General features: G+C 44.7%; 1 protein-coding gene across 9 annotated transcripts in view; it reads left to right on the top strand.

Annotated features, from left to right (window-relative positions):
* The first annotated feature begins 1,238 nt into the window (after window positions 1–1,238).
* The window catches only part of HIVEP1 (HIVEP zinc finger 1), a 160,210-nt gene continuing 145,994 nt past the window's right edge, over window positions 1,239–15,454 (top strand). For 2 of the 9 annotated variants that reach the window (XM_073224973.1, XM_073224965.1), the window contains exons 1-2: window positions 4,278–4,579; window positions 8,141–8,285. In XM_073224973.1, the coding sequence (XP_073081074.1) occupies window positions 8,246–8,285 (40 nt within the window). In that variant the 5' untranslated portion in view covers window positions 4,278–4,579; window positions 8,141–8,245. The other 7 variants (XM_073224968.1, XM_073224966.1, XM_073224974.1 and 4 more) reach the window with 7 other exon arrangements.

The following is a 15,454-nucleotide window of genomic DNA, read 5'->3' as shown; positions in this document are numbered from 1 at the left end:
AATTCTCACCTAAACATGCCTGAGAAGTTTCTCTGGTCACCTGCTGCCTGCCCATTCTGTCTTCATAGTTGATTACTGGAGAACCCAGCCTTCATGTTTGCTCAGGATGGTCCAGGTCTGTCTCTCTCTGGGTAGAGTTAGTATTAATAGCTTCCCTTTCCTCCTCAAAAGTGTCCTGTTTTACGTGCTGCATTTATATGGCCACCCTACTTATTTCACATTTGTTTGATTTTCTGCACTAGCCAGGAAACCCATAGTTCACTTGCTCTCACCTTCAAGCTATTTCCCTTGCCTGGAATGCTGTTCCCGTACCATTGCCAAATCATGAATTTTGCCGTCAAAAATCCTACTCGGAACTCACCCTCCCATTGGAACTTTCTCTGATATTCCTGCCTTCCTCCCAATCCAGAAAGCTCTCAGCAATCATGTAAATAACTCTGTATAACTTCAATTGGCTCTGTTTTAAGATACCTCCTATATCTTTTTTCCCCCTCTAGGTGTTTTTTCATGTGTGTATTCTGTCTCCATTTGTAAACTCCCAGAGGGCGAGGCCTGAACACAGGCTGGTGTTGGCACAAAGTGGATGAATAGTTAGAGTCCAGCTGCAGAGGACACTGCAAGCCTTCGTGATTACAAATCTGTTAAAAAAAAAAACTCTTTGTTAGTGCTTTGTGATGGTCCTGAGACTGCTAATTTAACGTAAAAATACATCCAGGTTCTGCCAGTGTCCAGTTAAGATAAAATCAACAGTTACAAGTTTTCCATAATGTGAAGGAGAGAGTGTGAGATAATCTGATGTAAGAAAGGTATGTGAAAGGCATTATGGAGTTCATTTTCTTCAGAGGTGTATTCTTGTCTCTTCAAGGCTGCAGGTCTTTCTCAGAAGGGAAATAATACTTTCAAAACTGAGAACTAAACACCAAACAAAAAGCCTCAGAAATCATACAATACCACCTTGGTCTAAGTTTGTGCTAAGAGGAGGGAAAATGAATCTAATTTAGAAGGCCTCCTTTTTTGTGTCTAACAGAAAATACCACAGGGTCCAGCTCTCCAGGATTATTAGACAGGTGGATTGTTCATTTCACTCCAGGTAACAAAGGGAAGCTGGGCAAACGCTGCTCTCTCACTGCGGGAGTAGGAAGTGGGAATCCTTCACCTTGACCACCTGCTTCCTTCTCTTCAATCAGCACACGAAGTGCCAAGTATCTGTGCAGGCTTCTCGGCGCAGAGCCCACGGTGTGCCCGACGTAGGCGGTGCACTAGATAACTTCAAAGCCCCAGGCAGGGGCCAGAAAAGGGGGGGCGAGAGCAGCCCAGGGAATGAAGCGCCTCCCCCTCGCGTTTCCTCTCACGCCCACTTCCAACCTAGGAGGCTTTTGGTTTCTGCTTTTGCTGTTTTTAAAATTAAAAGTTAAATCAAGGAAGCTTTGGGTCGGACTTTTGCGTTGCAGTTCGGGTAAGTTTTCTCTTGGTTCTTTTGTCTGGCGCCTAGTTTGGGAATAACCGAGGCGTGGGGCAGAGCTGGCACGGCGTGCTGGGAAGGTTTTGTCCCTGGGTCGCCCGGAGGAGGAGGGGATTCGGCCGGTGGACGGGAAAGCCCGGCGCGCGCGGAGGGCGGAGGGCGGAGGGGAGGGACAGGCGGCGGCGTGACCCGGCGGCCGGCGGGGAGGAACCTCCGGGATCTCCGCGTGGCGGTGGCGCTGCCGGGCCGCGCGCAGGGCGGAGGGCCGGGGCCGCGCCAGGGGGGAGCCCGAGCCGAGCCGGGCCGGGAGGCCGCGTGGGAACCGAGGCTGGGGACGCCGGGGCAGCGGCGGCCGAAGTTGACGACGAAGCCCCCAGTGAACTTGTGTTCTCCCAGATCTGCTCAGCAAGAAAAATGTGTGTAGAGCCTGTCAGTGACACTGCCCCCCCTTGAACCCCACTCCCGCCTGGAGCTGGGTTCCAAAGGGGTTCTCACGGCCCGTGGAGGTGCAGCTAGAGAGAAATGGGCCCCAGGGAGCACCCTCCCCCACTTTTTCATCAGAGTCCGGTCACCTCCCCCATTTTTCCAAAATTTTTGACAGTTTAAATTGCTATTTACCATACACATTTATTTTATGTTTAGAATTTTTTTTCCCACGTTCCGATGCAATTTGAGAAACTAACTTGCCACAAAACAAGTAAGCCAAAACTAGCTACTTTATAGTTTAGCTGGGTTTTCCTGCATTCTGGTAACTAGGCAATTTAGAACTGTAGGCAGACTTAGGCAAAGCAATTGCATTTAGAAAATTCAAAACTAGAAAATAAGAAAACTACTCGGTACTGTATATATATTTGAAAGAAAAGTTTAATAATGATTTGCCACTCAAGAAAGTTAAATTGTGAGTAGCCTATTTAAGAAAAAAGTTCTTTAACAAATTGAAACGACAAAATTCATCTATTATGACTCTAGATTGCATATTTAATTTGTTAGAAAGTTCACAATGTCAAATCCCATACATTGTGTTTGTTCACAGTATGTATTTTGTATAACAATCCTGGGTTAAAAATATTCGTTAATTTAGCATTTTAGACTTAGCAAGTGACGCAAAGTAGAATTAATGATTATCAATTACCTTAATCTTCATTCTCTGACAGATTGGGTATACTTTCCTATCTAACTGAATGTCTTTTTTATTCCAATACCCTGTTGGGAAGTTACATTACATGCTTTTTGTGATTGCAGTCTATTAGACACCATTTCATTTTATAAGAGAGAGATGATTTTATCACATCGAAAATAAAGTGCATTATATCATTGCAACTTTGGATCCATAATATGCTAAACATTATTTTAAGTGTAGGCAGTTGTTGGATGACCTTTTGCTCTTAGGACCAAATTAGTTTTCAATAGTCGTATTCCCCCCGTACATGATACTATTTCTGGTTACAAGCTCCCCATTATTGAATATTCCATTTTTAATCATTCCCCTTCTGGTGCGTTTCTTAGTTCAAATGAGCTCGAGGTAGGATTTCCTCAGGGGAATTTTAGGGATCAACCCTAGCAGGAAAAACCTAGACGTCTTATGGAAGCCCCAGGGAGCAAAATAGTTTGAGTTTGCACAGATGGCCAACGTAGTGGGTGTACGGTCGTTTAACATTTTTATTCCTTAAAAGGGGAAAACAGTTTGGTTTAATCTGAGAATTTTTTCTGCATCAGAATTTTTGTTGTGCTTTATTCCGAAGTTCAGCGTGGCTCCTTAAACCAATCACTTTTGCCTGCTTCTGTAGTTGTACATGTGGAGTTCCTGAGCCCCAGATTTCTAACATTCTTTTAGGTCTAACCCTGAAAACCGTCGCTACCTTAATCCAGCCTCTATAGATTTCCACTTGCTTCCTCTACTGCTTTCTAGCAGCTGGGGTCAAACTCTGGTTTATGGTAATTACTCCCTCTTCCCCCTTTCCTCCCGGCGTCCCTGGAGCCTGGTCCGCTGCCGAGCCCCGCACCACCCTTTCCGAACCCCAACCCCCCTCCCCTCCCTACCCCAAGCTGTCAAGCGGACCGGCAGGGGTTAACTACGCGCGCAGCTCCGGTCCTGGGAACCACCACCAGGCTTTGGAGAGGCCTCAGGAATAACCTTGGCTTTCCTCAATCTTTTAATAGAACAACCGCCACCAAAAAGTGGTTTCAGTTCAGGGTTAATAATATGTCCCCTTCACCCTCCAAACCAATATCCCGCCCCACTCCCTTTTTTTTTTAAGTTGTTTTTCAAAGTTAATGAGTTTCAAGTTTCACAATGACTCTCCCTTTCCTCATCACGTTGCTGAGGAAACCCCCTTGGGGTCCCCCCTCCCTTCCCCTTTCCCCTCCCCCTGGCGTCCCGGGCGGGGGGCGGGGCTGGGGGACCCCATGACGTCACCGGGCCGGCCCACATCCTGCTTTAGAAAGTAAAGAGACGGTAAAGAGAAACTACCGCCCTGCCGGTCGCCGCCCCTCTTCCCGGACCAACCGCCCCCAGCTGCGCGACCCGGCCTGGCCTTCCCCGGGCCGCGTGATCTGCCGGGCCCGCCCTCCGCCCCCGCCCCCGCCCCTGCCCGGCGCCAGTCACCCAGCCGGCGCGACCCCGGGCTCCCGCCCCGCGCGTCCCTAACCCCGCCCCGCCCCCTCGGGCCCGGCGGCCGCCTCCTTCCGTCCCCCTCCCGTCCCTGCGGCGGCCGGGCGGGGCGGAGCCGCGGGCCGCCGGCGGGGGTAGGCGGGCTGAGGACCCGCCCCGCCGGGGACACCCGGGGCTCCGGCCTCCGAGCGAACCCCGATCCGGAGCACCCACCCCACCCCTTCCCGCGCAGGGCTGGCGACCTCGCCGTCCCGACCGGGACGCGTGCTGGGGGTGACCCCTGCCACTCTCCCCGCGAGGCCGCAGCCTCTGTCCCGCGGGGAACGCTCCCTCCCCCTACCGCGCGTCGCGGCCTCCCCGCCTCCCGCCCCCGGGGATCCCCTGCCGCCCCGCCCACCCGCGGGAAAGCCTCGGACCTTCGCCCGCCCTCCCCGAGGCCGTCCGGCCCGCTCTCCTCCCGTCGCCCCTAAAGACGCGAAACGTGCCCTACTCTGCCCCGGGGAGAGGTAAAGCCCGCGCCCGCCCTCCTTGCCGGGGCCCCGCGGCCCCCGGGTCCGCTCGCCCAGCCTCAACGCGGTGCTCGTCCACGGCCTCGCCGCCCAGCCCCCGGCCCCTCGTACGCCCCTTCCTCGGCCGGGACGGTCATGCCGCGGTCCGGGGCGTCGGCGAGCACGGCCGCCTCCCCCGCCTAGTGTCTGAGGCCCCCGCCAGGGCGCTTCGCACCCCCCACGCGCCCCTCGGCCGGCTCCCCTGTTTAATATTTCAGTGCTGGGTGGTGTGAGCGCCAGTCGCCGGCCTTTAGGGTGGCTGCTGCCGAGGCGGCGGCGGCGCGGGGGGTGCTGGAGCCCGGGGACCGGGAGCAGCAGCAGGAAGAGGTTATGTTTGTGTTTGGGGTTGTCAAGTGAAGGAGGGATCCCAGGCGCCGCCGCCGCCGCCGCCGCCGCGCCGGGGGTCGCGGAGATTTCGAGCTGCGGCTGCCGCCATCAGCAGCGCAGCTCCAGGGCCGGCTGCAGCGGCAGCGGCTCCGCCGGGCGTCCTGGCAGCAGGTTGGGCGCGGGCTCCACGGCAGAGGAGCAGTAGGGGGGGGGGGGGCCGGACCGCATACCCTCCGCGCGCGGGGGGCGTGCAGGCGCGCGCGCGTGTGTGTGCTGGTGTGTATGTGTGTGTGCGTGTGTGTGCAATCGCCGACCTTGCAGAGGGGGATGGCTGCGTGCGGGGACACTTGCCACTTCTGGGCGCCCTCGCTGCGCACGAGCTGCCCGAGCTGCGGTCCTACGAGCCGAGCAGGTAGGGAAGGACCCAGCTTCCCCACCCGCGTTCCAGCCGCAAACGCATTTTGCGAGAGGGTGGGGGGTGAGGGAGACCAGGCCTCGGCTTCCCAACCTCCGGGCTTTGTGGCTTTCTTTTCCTTTCGTTCTTTGCTTTAAGTGCCTGTTTACTCCCAGCCACCTGGGTAGTTTCTTTCCGGGTTGGGAGTAAGCGTCCGCAGCAGTTGGGAAGTGGGCGGTGGGTTTGGGCGCGGGTCGGCTCCGGCTCGCCTTGGGGTCGGGCTGGGGAAGGAGTTGCAGCTGGAGAGGGGAGGGGGCGGTGGCGGAGCTGGCGGCGAGGAGGAGTCTGGCTGCCGCGCTCGCCTCATCTCGTCCTTCTGCTCTCCGCAACCACTCCGGGCTCCTGCCTGAGCTGGCACTTCCATTCCCCCCTCCTCCTGGCATGCGAAGCGCTTTGTTCAGTGCAGCGTTGCAGAGGGGTTTTCCCAGGCTCCGCCCTCCACATTCATTCATGTTTTTTCTCCTTGCCACTGTCTTTACGCTTTTTGATCGTGTCATTATTTTGCTCCCTGTAGTATTTCTTTCCTGCCTGTGAAGGAACGGCTAATCACCCTTCCTAGTCCCTACGATGCTGCTGCTTTTGAAAATACCTCCCCCCAACGAGGATATAAACACGGGATGGACAGCTAAGGACAGTGGGTAGGCAGAGAACAGGGTAGCAGAAAGCTGTTACTGATTGGGAGTTTACATTTTTTCTCCTGGTTTTACGGGATCACGTGATTGTATTACCTTCGGAGTTCACGCTTTAAAAACTTACAAATTTCGTGGCCGTTTAAAAGCTTTACGTTTAATAAGGTATGTAGTTAAGCATTCATACAATTTATTTGGACCTAACGTCCCTAAATTCTCTATTGAATCAGAAGTTCCGTGAATCGGATGGTCGTTTTTAATGCAGCAAGTTGAGAAATCATCTTGTATAGCTCATTTAACAAGTTCTAGATGGAATACATAGTATTGGACCATATTTCATATTCTTCCCCATGCAGTTAAAAACATTACAAGTATTTTTTGTGCAGTGCCCATATATAGGCGTATTGGGATAAAATACTGAAGTTAATTGTAGTCTTCCCTTCAATTTTTTTCTCTGCTATGAAACCATAAATTTCTAAAACCTAATGCTGAGATATTAGTCTTTCCCATGTATGCTTTGTTAAGGAGAATTAGTTTTTGAGTATTTCTGTATTCCAGTCAGTGAACAAAGCATCTGCATTTAGTCCTTATAACAACCCTGTGATGGTTGCTATTGCCTAGTTTTACTGTTGGGAAATCTGATCTTCAGAGAGGCTGTGTACCTTGAACAAGGCCACATAGTAAGTGGTCATACCTGACTTTGAACTCAGTCTGACTATATATTTTGACACCAAAATATATAGTCGTGACTTGTGCTATATATACATACATACACACATACAGATATATATATATATATAGCTTTTGAATAAATCCCCAAGAGTAGGTATCTCCAGTGAGGAAATGAGCACTGCAAATAACTGAGGCTCCTTGTGCCACATTACTTGGTTGCTGACCATAGGCAGGCCACTTAATCTCTCCCTGTCTTAATTTTCTTATCTGTAAAATGTGTAAATGATAGCTACCTTACCATCTATAATTAGGATTAAATTAGGCAATGTGTAGACAGTACATAGGCACACACAGTAGGTGCTTAGTAAGTATTGTTTTCTTCTGCAGTACTGGATATAAAAAGCTTTAAACAGCATTCCTATTTCATTTTTGTGTCTTTGCTTAGTGATTAAACAATTTCATCTATTAACATCATTATAACGGTCTTTGCTTATCAGCTTTATTGCAGGGAGTTAACACTAAAATTTTAGTTTTAAAAATCTTAAATTTAGCTCTAATATCTTTGAGGATCTTGTGGAAGAGGAGACTGAGCTGACTGATTGGGGTAGAGAGTTTTGTTAGGTTTGGAGTCTTACTGTTTTGGCATAGATCACTGCTTTTCCAATGTACAAGTCAGGACAGACTAAGTTATGTTGTAGTAACAAATAACTCCCAAACCTCAGCCACTTAAAACAACAAAGGTCTCTGTTTTGTTTATGCTTCATCATCAAGTTGGGTTAGCAGGAGCTCAGCTCTGTATTGTCAGACTTGCTGTCTCGGACAGTGCCTGTCCCATGGCAGAGGGAAGGAGAGCTCAGGAGTGTCTTGCTTTGATAACTAAGTACTCTAACTTGCAACTGATGCACCTCTGCTCACAGGTCCTTAGCCAAAATTGGTCACACATTGTAGCTAAACACAGGGAGGCAGAAAGTGCAGTCCTATCACAGCCTAGAAGAGAGATCTGGAATCACTGGGGAGCAGCCACAATAGCAACCACTTACTTAACTCAGTAAAACAAGATGAGTGAGACATGGTCCCTGTCCCCAAAGAGCTTATCAGTGGACAGACGTGCACTATATACAGCATGACCCTTTATAGCCTGATGCTGTACTTTAATTACACCTGGTAATGTTACTTTAAAACACAATTTAGTGAAATCTCAATCTTTGAAGGTGGTACAGTGATTTTTTGTTTTTATTTTTCCTAATGAGAAAGCCCAGATAGTGGCAAAATGATGTAACCTGTGTTTAATTAAAAGTTAGGAAGTAATCTTTTGCAGTGGTCTCCAGCTTGGGTACCTTTTGTTGAGTTTAGGTTAGTTTTGTACTGAGCCGTAACTTCTGAAGTGTCTTTTTCTTTTAAAGGTAGTAAAATGTGATTTTTTTCCCCCATTTTTAGATCATGGATTAATTGATGAACAATGAGTTGATGGAGCTACCTTTTTGTAACCTGCTCTTCCTACAGCTTCTAAGAAGAAAAAGGATCTCTTGAGAATCAAAGAAAATGCCTCGAACTAAACAGATTCATCCCAGGAATCTACGAGGTAAGGCTCTGCATTAAATAGAAGTAAGGTTTACAATAAATCTTATAATAAAGTACCTCTGTTCCATGGTGAGCTCCCAGTATGCTGGTTCCATTTCTCTTGTTCACTTCTACTCACCCTACATAATTCCTGTCTCTCAGGAAATTCTGAATAAATATTAGTTGAATGAATTAATTGAATATGACCATTTTATAATGCCTTCCTAACCATTAGTGTGGATATTAAAACCTGAGATTTACTATCTCTCAGCAGGGACTGTGTTTGGATCAAAGAACCTGAGATGAACAGTTGAATATTCTTTGCCAACTAGATGACAATAAATTACTATTTTTTTTACCTTCCCCCATACTTCTTTTGAGATTTATTTTTGTACTACTCTATCCATTAGATTAATAAGAAGTGAAGAAAGTTGTAGTTGATATGACCTCAGCTCATTATTTGCAGAACTCTATGAGACAAACCTATTTTATATGAGGAAGCAGTCAAAATTATGTATATAATACACATTTCATTCAAAGATGAAGAAATGAGTATTATCCCTTAAGTTTAAAGAGAAATTTTAATATTAGAAAAGAAAGCCTATTTTATAAAATAGCTTATTGTTTTGAAAGATTGGTCATGTTCTGATTTGTTCTATCAGCTTGGATTAGCAATTATCTTTTATTTTTAACTTCAGTAGATAAGAGTGTAGCAGTGTTAAGCAAAGAACTGTTAAACTTATTATTTAAAATCTAGTAAAGCATCTTAAAAAATATTTACTATTACAGAAAAAATTCTCAAGCACATGCAAGGTAAGGAATGACTTAAAAATGAAACAAGTTAATTGAAAATGTTCCTTGGGGGAATAAAATTGGCTAATCTCTCCTAAAGTGATAATTGAAAATGTGGTCAATTTTGTGGCCTTCTTGAATTTGAAAACGGTGTACTTGTTTGCTGACCAAAAGAGTCCTAGAACCCTCTGCTGACATAGGTAGATGCCTTGGCCCACGGTCACATTAGTGATTATTATACCAGTGTTTAATGAGGTGAGGATTTAGATGGAGAGCATTAAGTGTTAGGTATGGAAGCCTGATTGTACAGTCATATAGAAAATGTTGAAAATTGGTCATGCATTTGCCTCACTAGAATCTAGCTCTCCAAAGGGTCTTTCTCTTGCTTACTCCTGCAGTAGAGACTCCACACTCATGGGTGCAAGATGAGGTGGCCATTTGGAGTCCTGTCCTAGACCCAGCCTTTAAAATTCATCTTTTTAGAGACAGTGTCCTTTCTAATAAGCACAAAGTCTGCCTGGGGACTAGCAGGTGCCCTAGCCCAGCACAGTTCCTGGCAGCTAATAAGAGCCCCGATATTTATTGAAGGAATAAATATGTGATTTACCTGAAAGTATTTCTCATTAGGTCACATATATTAGGCATTTTTCATAGTTAAAATGTATACTTTATAATATTCTAAATAACATAGCTCTCTTGAGAGATGTAGATTTTTAGGCCACAAACACTTTACTGTATCAAATAAATGTACAACTCAACAGATACTTGTTGAACACCTTCATGTGCCCTGCTGTCTTAGGTGGAAGGAATGAAATGGTAAGCAAACATGGACCATGAAAGGAGAATAGAGTTGAGAGAGGATAGTCAGGTGGCTGTTACTGTGCCCCTGTGGTGAGGGAAGAGCAGAGGTGTGGAGAATGCACAGAGATAGATTCCTGGATGTCCCAGTTGGGGGAGGTTTGGCGTGGGTAGGTTAGGAAGGAAAGATAACATCTGAACTGATTCTTAAGGTTCAGAAATTATCTGAGAACCTGACAAGACAGGGTGGGAGCATTTCATCTTGAGATTGGAGCTCATGGGGGATTCAAGCTAGTTTAAGTTAGTCTCGGTTACTAGAGCAGAAGATGGTAATTCTGGGGGGAAGGGTGGGGTAGCGGGAGAGAGAGGAGATTGGAGCAGGAGAATTAGGAGTGATCAGATCGGGAAGGTCCATGAAAGCTGAGTCTAAATTTAGTGTGTAGGGTTAAATGTTTTGATAGGAAAACCTGCTTTTTTCTGAAATGCAGATGTCTTTAAAGTTTTCTAGGAGAACTGAAAATAAATTGGGTCTTGGCCCTATCAGCAAGAGTCTAGAAAGTTGCCTGACTGGGACCCTTAGGAATTTTCAGCCACTGAAAAGTAGATGAAAGATTAGCAAAGCCAGCCTACTAAGGGTATGCGGGTGGGACTGCAGACGCACCAGGCCCAGGGGAGGAGCACCCTGACCGGCGGAGTGGGGGGACTTCTTGCTCATTCAGGCGAGGAGGATGAGGGCGAAGGTGTTCTGGTTGGGAAAACCCCGAGTAAACAAAGGTACAAAGTCAAGACAGTGCCAAGGTGTTAACACTTGGCAAATTTCTGCTTTCCTTCTAAAAATCTACTTGAGGACTCTACCCCAAGGCACAGCTTGGGGGCTAAAGTAAACAGGTGAACATTAGCTGCTAAAATGGATTTTTTAACATTTATTTTGTATCTCACCGTGACAGTTGGAATATCCTGTTTGTCTCACTTTACCCGTGACCCTTTCTGTGCTTTGGCTTATAGAAGACCCGTCTCTCCTAAAGTTAGCAGTGAGGTAGGTGGGAAGCGGAAATCAGAAGACCAGGAAGGGAGTCCCAGCCCTGCTTGCTGTGGGGAGTAGATTGCTTGCGTTACTTATGGGGTCACGTTAGGGGCTTCATTAAACATATTGCTTCCTTGGAAAACTGTCTGTGAAGGATTTATCTTGTGTTTGGTAATTAAGTCAGTAATAAAACTTTTATGCTTGAAAATCTCAAGTTATATGTTGATTGTGCTTTTTAACTTTATGTAGTTTTAATTCTTAAAATACAGTTTTTCTTTGATTTACTCTTGGTTCTTCAGCTGGGGTTGATATAGAAATATCTGCAAACGTGTGTGTATTCACATATTAAAATGTAATAAAAGTGTGTAAATGTACAGTACAGAGGTTTGTTATGGAGGAGTGTTCAAAATTTATGTGGTTTTAAATTAGGCATGCTCCGGCTATGCTCCTGTTGGAGATGGAGTTCACACTTGTTAGATGTTAGAGGTTCTTTAGTGGAACAGTGTGAGAAGAATGGAGAAGTTATAGGTAGGACACAAATTTGGGGCAGAATTGAGACAGAGTTAGGTCTGGTGGAGGATCCGAACCATTTGTAGGAGTGGGGTGTGTTAAATTCTTGTCTCTCCACCTGTGGCCATACAAACCAGACAGAAGCTTTGTCTTTGGTGCCCGTTTGCACAGTGCAAGAGGGTAGAGGTTAACCATGACATGTTCTTTGTGAGGTTGAATGAGAATATCAGAAGAGCGTGAGAGAAGCACTTGGTATTTAGAATAAAGGCTTTGTTGTGCTAGGTTCTCCAGAGAAGGGCCGTGGGCCACTGTGTGGCAAACTGCAGGGCCAGAGCACCCTTGGTGGTTCTGATAAGTGTGACAGCAGGGCAGTGCCACCTTCTCTGCCGTCTTTCCTTACTGACCACTCATCTCTACTGTCCCTCCAAGTCTTTGTTTGGACTCGGGTGACATGGAATAGAGGAACTGGGGGCTCGTGGGGGATTCCATGCCAGTCCTCTTAAGATAAATCGGCTGGTTTTGTGCTATACCAGTCATGACTGTGATGTGTTTTGAAGTTGTGGAAAAGAAGAAAAAAGGCTTTACCTGTTTTAGTTGAATTTGGACCTAGTTTCTCAAAGACACATCTACTTTGAGGTTGGGAGTCAGTGTGGAAAATACTATTAACCTTTTGTAGAAAGGTTAATTTTTAACCTTTGGCAAAACATATTTTGAGAATCTGGCATAGCTGTTGTTTTTTATTAGTTGAGTGCATTTGGCTGTGAACACACTGCAGAAAAGGGGAGCTGTTTTCCCTCTGAGTGCTGGCTTTATTACAGCATGAGAAAGAGCCATCAGGAGGGTTGTGAGATCATCGTGGAGATCACGCAAGGGGTCTGTGGATGCCCATCGCCTTATAAGATGAAGTACAAAGTCCTGAGTTGGGCTTGAACGAACTTTCCACAGTTTGGCCTTGTTCTGTGGATCTCATGAGTAGTCCTTTGCCATTTCAGGAGCTTGGCATGCGAATCCAGCATCTCTATGCTTACCCTGCTTTCTGGAAATTACCTCTTTCCCTCTGCATTTCCAGTTTCTTACCCAGTGTGGGAGGTGTCTCTTTCGAAGAGGACTTCACTTCTTGAGTTTTTCCCTTCATGCTCTTCTCCCCCTCCACCTCTGTCCCCTGCCATGTCCAGTGGGCTTCCATTGCTTGTGTCTACATGCACCTTACTGTACTTTTGATAATTACATCACAGTGATTCTCTTTCAGGTCTGTCGTCTTAGCTGAATATAAGTTATATGTTAAAAGAGACTGATTTACGCATCTATTTATGCTTAATGAGAGAATATTTGTGTAGCTTTTTAGCAAACTAGAGGGTTAAAGATGATTTGTACTCATGAAATTTGTTCCATTTTTGAAACTTGATTAGCAAATGCTTCTTCCAATATTTGGTAGCCTCTGATTGAAAAACCTGTTGAAAATATTTTGATTGCCTGAAGAGAGAAACCAAATAGTTACTAACTTTTTGTTTTACAAGGGTTTTTGCCATTAAATTCCTAGAGTTGATTCCTTCGGTACATTTAATTAATATAATGGTGAAGAGTTCGGCTTCTGGCTGTCATGGACTAGCTGTGTGGCCTTGGGCAGACTGGGAGTGTTAGTTTCCTCATCTGTAAAACAGAGACCATGTGTGAAGATCAGATAACATGGCAAGTGTAAGCATTTGGTACAATGCCTGCCATTGGGTAAACACTCACTACAGAGGAATGTTATTTTCTGTAAAAGATTGATTTATGTCAAACTCTTGGGTTCATATGCTTTGCAGCAGAGGAAACAAAAGAATACCTATGTAAAGCCTCTGTATTTTGATGCTGCAGCATCTGGGCTCAGCCTTGATTAGTGACATGTCTCCTGTCCTGACTCCTCAAGAAGTGGAATTTGGAAGAGACAGGTTGTGCAGAAAATAATTTGGGAAGGAAAATTCTTACCCAGTGTGCTGCTTACTCTGTCCACCTGAACTCATTTAAAACTTGTCTCATTTGTTAACAGCATTGGACGAAGTTAAAATTATATTTGTCCTGTCTGCATCTAGTTCTCAGGAAACCAATTGTGGGGTCTCCTATTTTATTGTAACTGAATTGTTTTTAAAAGTTTCGATGTCAGGATCATGTGGGATTGAAGTGAAGTGCTCCAGTCATCACTTGTATTGAGGTTCAAAGGTGGTCCTGTTGTCCATCCCCTGTTCCCCTCCTGTGTGAGAGCGCAGAAACCCAGCTGGGCTTTCAGGAGTGATCTGATCAAGGTGAATATTTCATTTGTTAACAGTATGTGGGCCCACTCCAGTGATTGTTTCAGAAAATCATTTACCGTGAATAATTTCTTGTTTCCTTGTTCTGTGGAATTATCTTGCTGAATTTATAAGTAGACTGGGTTTAATTTTGATGATTTTCAAGCAGAATTCCAGCTGTTTTATGCATTGTTTTTCACATTTGAATGTTAGATTAGCAGTTCTATGCTGACAGCCTTAAGATTTGAGAAGTCAGAAACCTTGTAGGGAAAACAACGCACAGCTTTTTTCCCCTAAATTCTGTATATGACTAGCTAGAAAGGAAATAAGTAATAACTTAAAATATAGTTTTTGATGATAATAAAGGTAAAAAAGCAATTGAAGTTATTAGGAGCTATCGTATACTATTTAGTTTGAGTAGGATAAAAATAGAATAGGTTTAATGTAGGTAGCTTCCCTTTTTTTTTTCAGATAATTGTTTTACAGCTCATGTTGAGAGTTTATTTGATGCTTTTGACTGCTTGTTAACATTAACCAAAACTTTTTTCTTTTTAAAAGCAAAATACAAAAGGCAGTGAGATTAAACAGAATAAAGATTTATTTTAGAACATCTTTGCACAAACTATGTTCTGATGAGGTATAATTTTATTTTACCATAGAATCAAAAATATGTAATATGCCTAAAATCTCCTATCACATACTTACATCTTTTAAGCTTTCCATTTAGAATGCAGTTAGAATGCAGGTCTGGGCTAAAGTTGATTTGTGTTGTCTGAAAAAAATACTTCATGAATAAAATTAAATGCCTTTATTTTTTCATAGACATATTTATTCTAAAACATTTTTTAACAGTATCTTTTGCCTCTTAATAATGTGCCAATCATAAATGATATGGGTATTCTTATAAAGCATGTGATGTTTGTAATATTGTTAGCAGTTATTCACTGTAGCACAAAAACTTACAGCCAAAAAAGTCCTTTCTTCTTAATAGCCAAGTCATTCTTTAGAAAGAAATGCTTTTTGACCATTAAGCTTGAGGCTTATATTTGGTGCAGCATCCATTAATTTTTAACTTTTTTAAAGATAAATTAAAATGAAAAGTTTCCGGAAGGTTCTTAGAAATTTTCTGTGATGAATTTTTTTCTGGAAAATATTCTAAGACTGTGCTGCCATGTAAAAATATTCAGAAAATACACAGTGATCATAAAAGAATTGGCTGCTATGCAGGTAACTAGAATGGCAATTGCTGAGTGTGAAGTGACACTGTGGTAGTCTTAGAGTTATATGTATTTAATTGATACAAAGCTAGATTTCTATAGTACTTTGGTGTTTATGTGCAAATAATATTCATAGTATTAGAGTATGAATTTACTCAAACATACTTACTGTTTTGCATTTTGAAGTGTGCTTAATGTGCTTATCTTCCAACTCTCAGAATCACCAGTGAGGAAAAATATAAGCTCAGCATAAAACTGCTTAATATTACAGTATTTAATAGGAATAGATTAAACATACAATGGGGACATTTGATACATGGAGACCCGAAGTGGTTAAACAGTGCCATGTACGTGCTAGGGAAGTTCTCCCTTATGTTGCTAGTTTCTCATCTGCCTAGCCAAGAGAATCATACATGAATTACAGCTGGGAAGGGCAGACCTCAGAGGTCATTTAGTTCATCTTCCTCATTTCAGAGATGAGAAAGTTGGCCAGAGAAGTTTAAGTGAATTGACTTTGGGCAGCTTATTTGTATCTTGTTTGAGATTTTATTTGTGGAATAGTCTTGAGAATTTTTCTTTTAAC

This window comes from Manis javanica, chromosome 16, assembly GCF_040802235.1.
Source record: "Manis javanica isolate MJ-LG chromosome 16, MJ_LKY, whole genome shotgun sequence".
Taxonomy (NCBI): Eukaryota; Metazoa; Chordata; class Mammalia; order Pholidota; family Manidae; genus Manis; species Manis javanica.
This window is presented reverse-complemented; position numbering and strand designations above follow the sequence as displayed.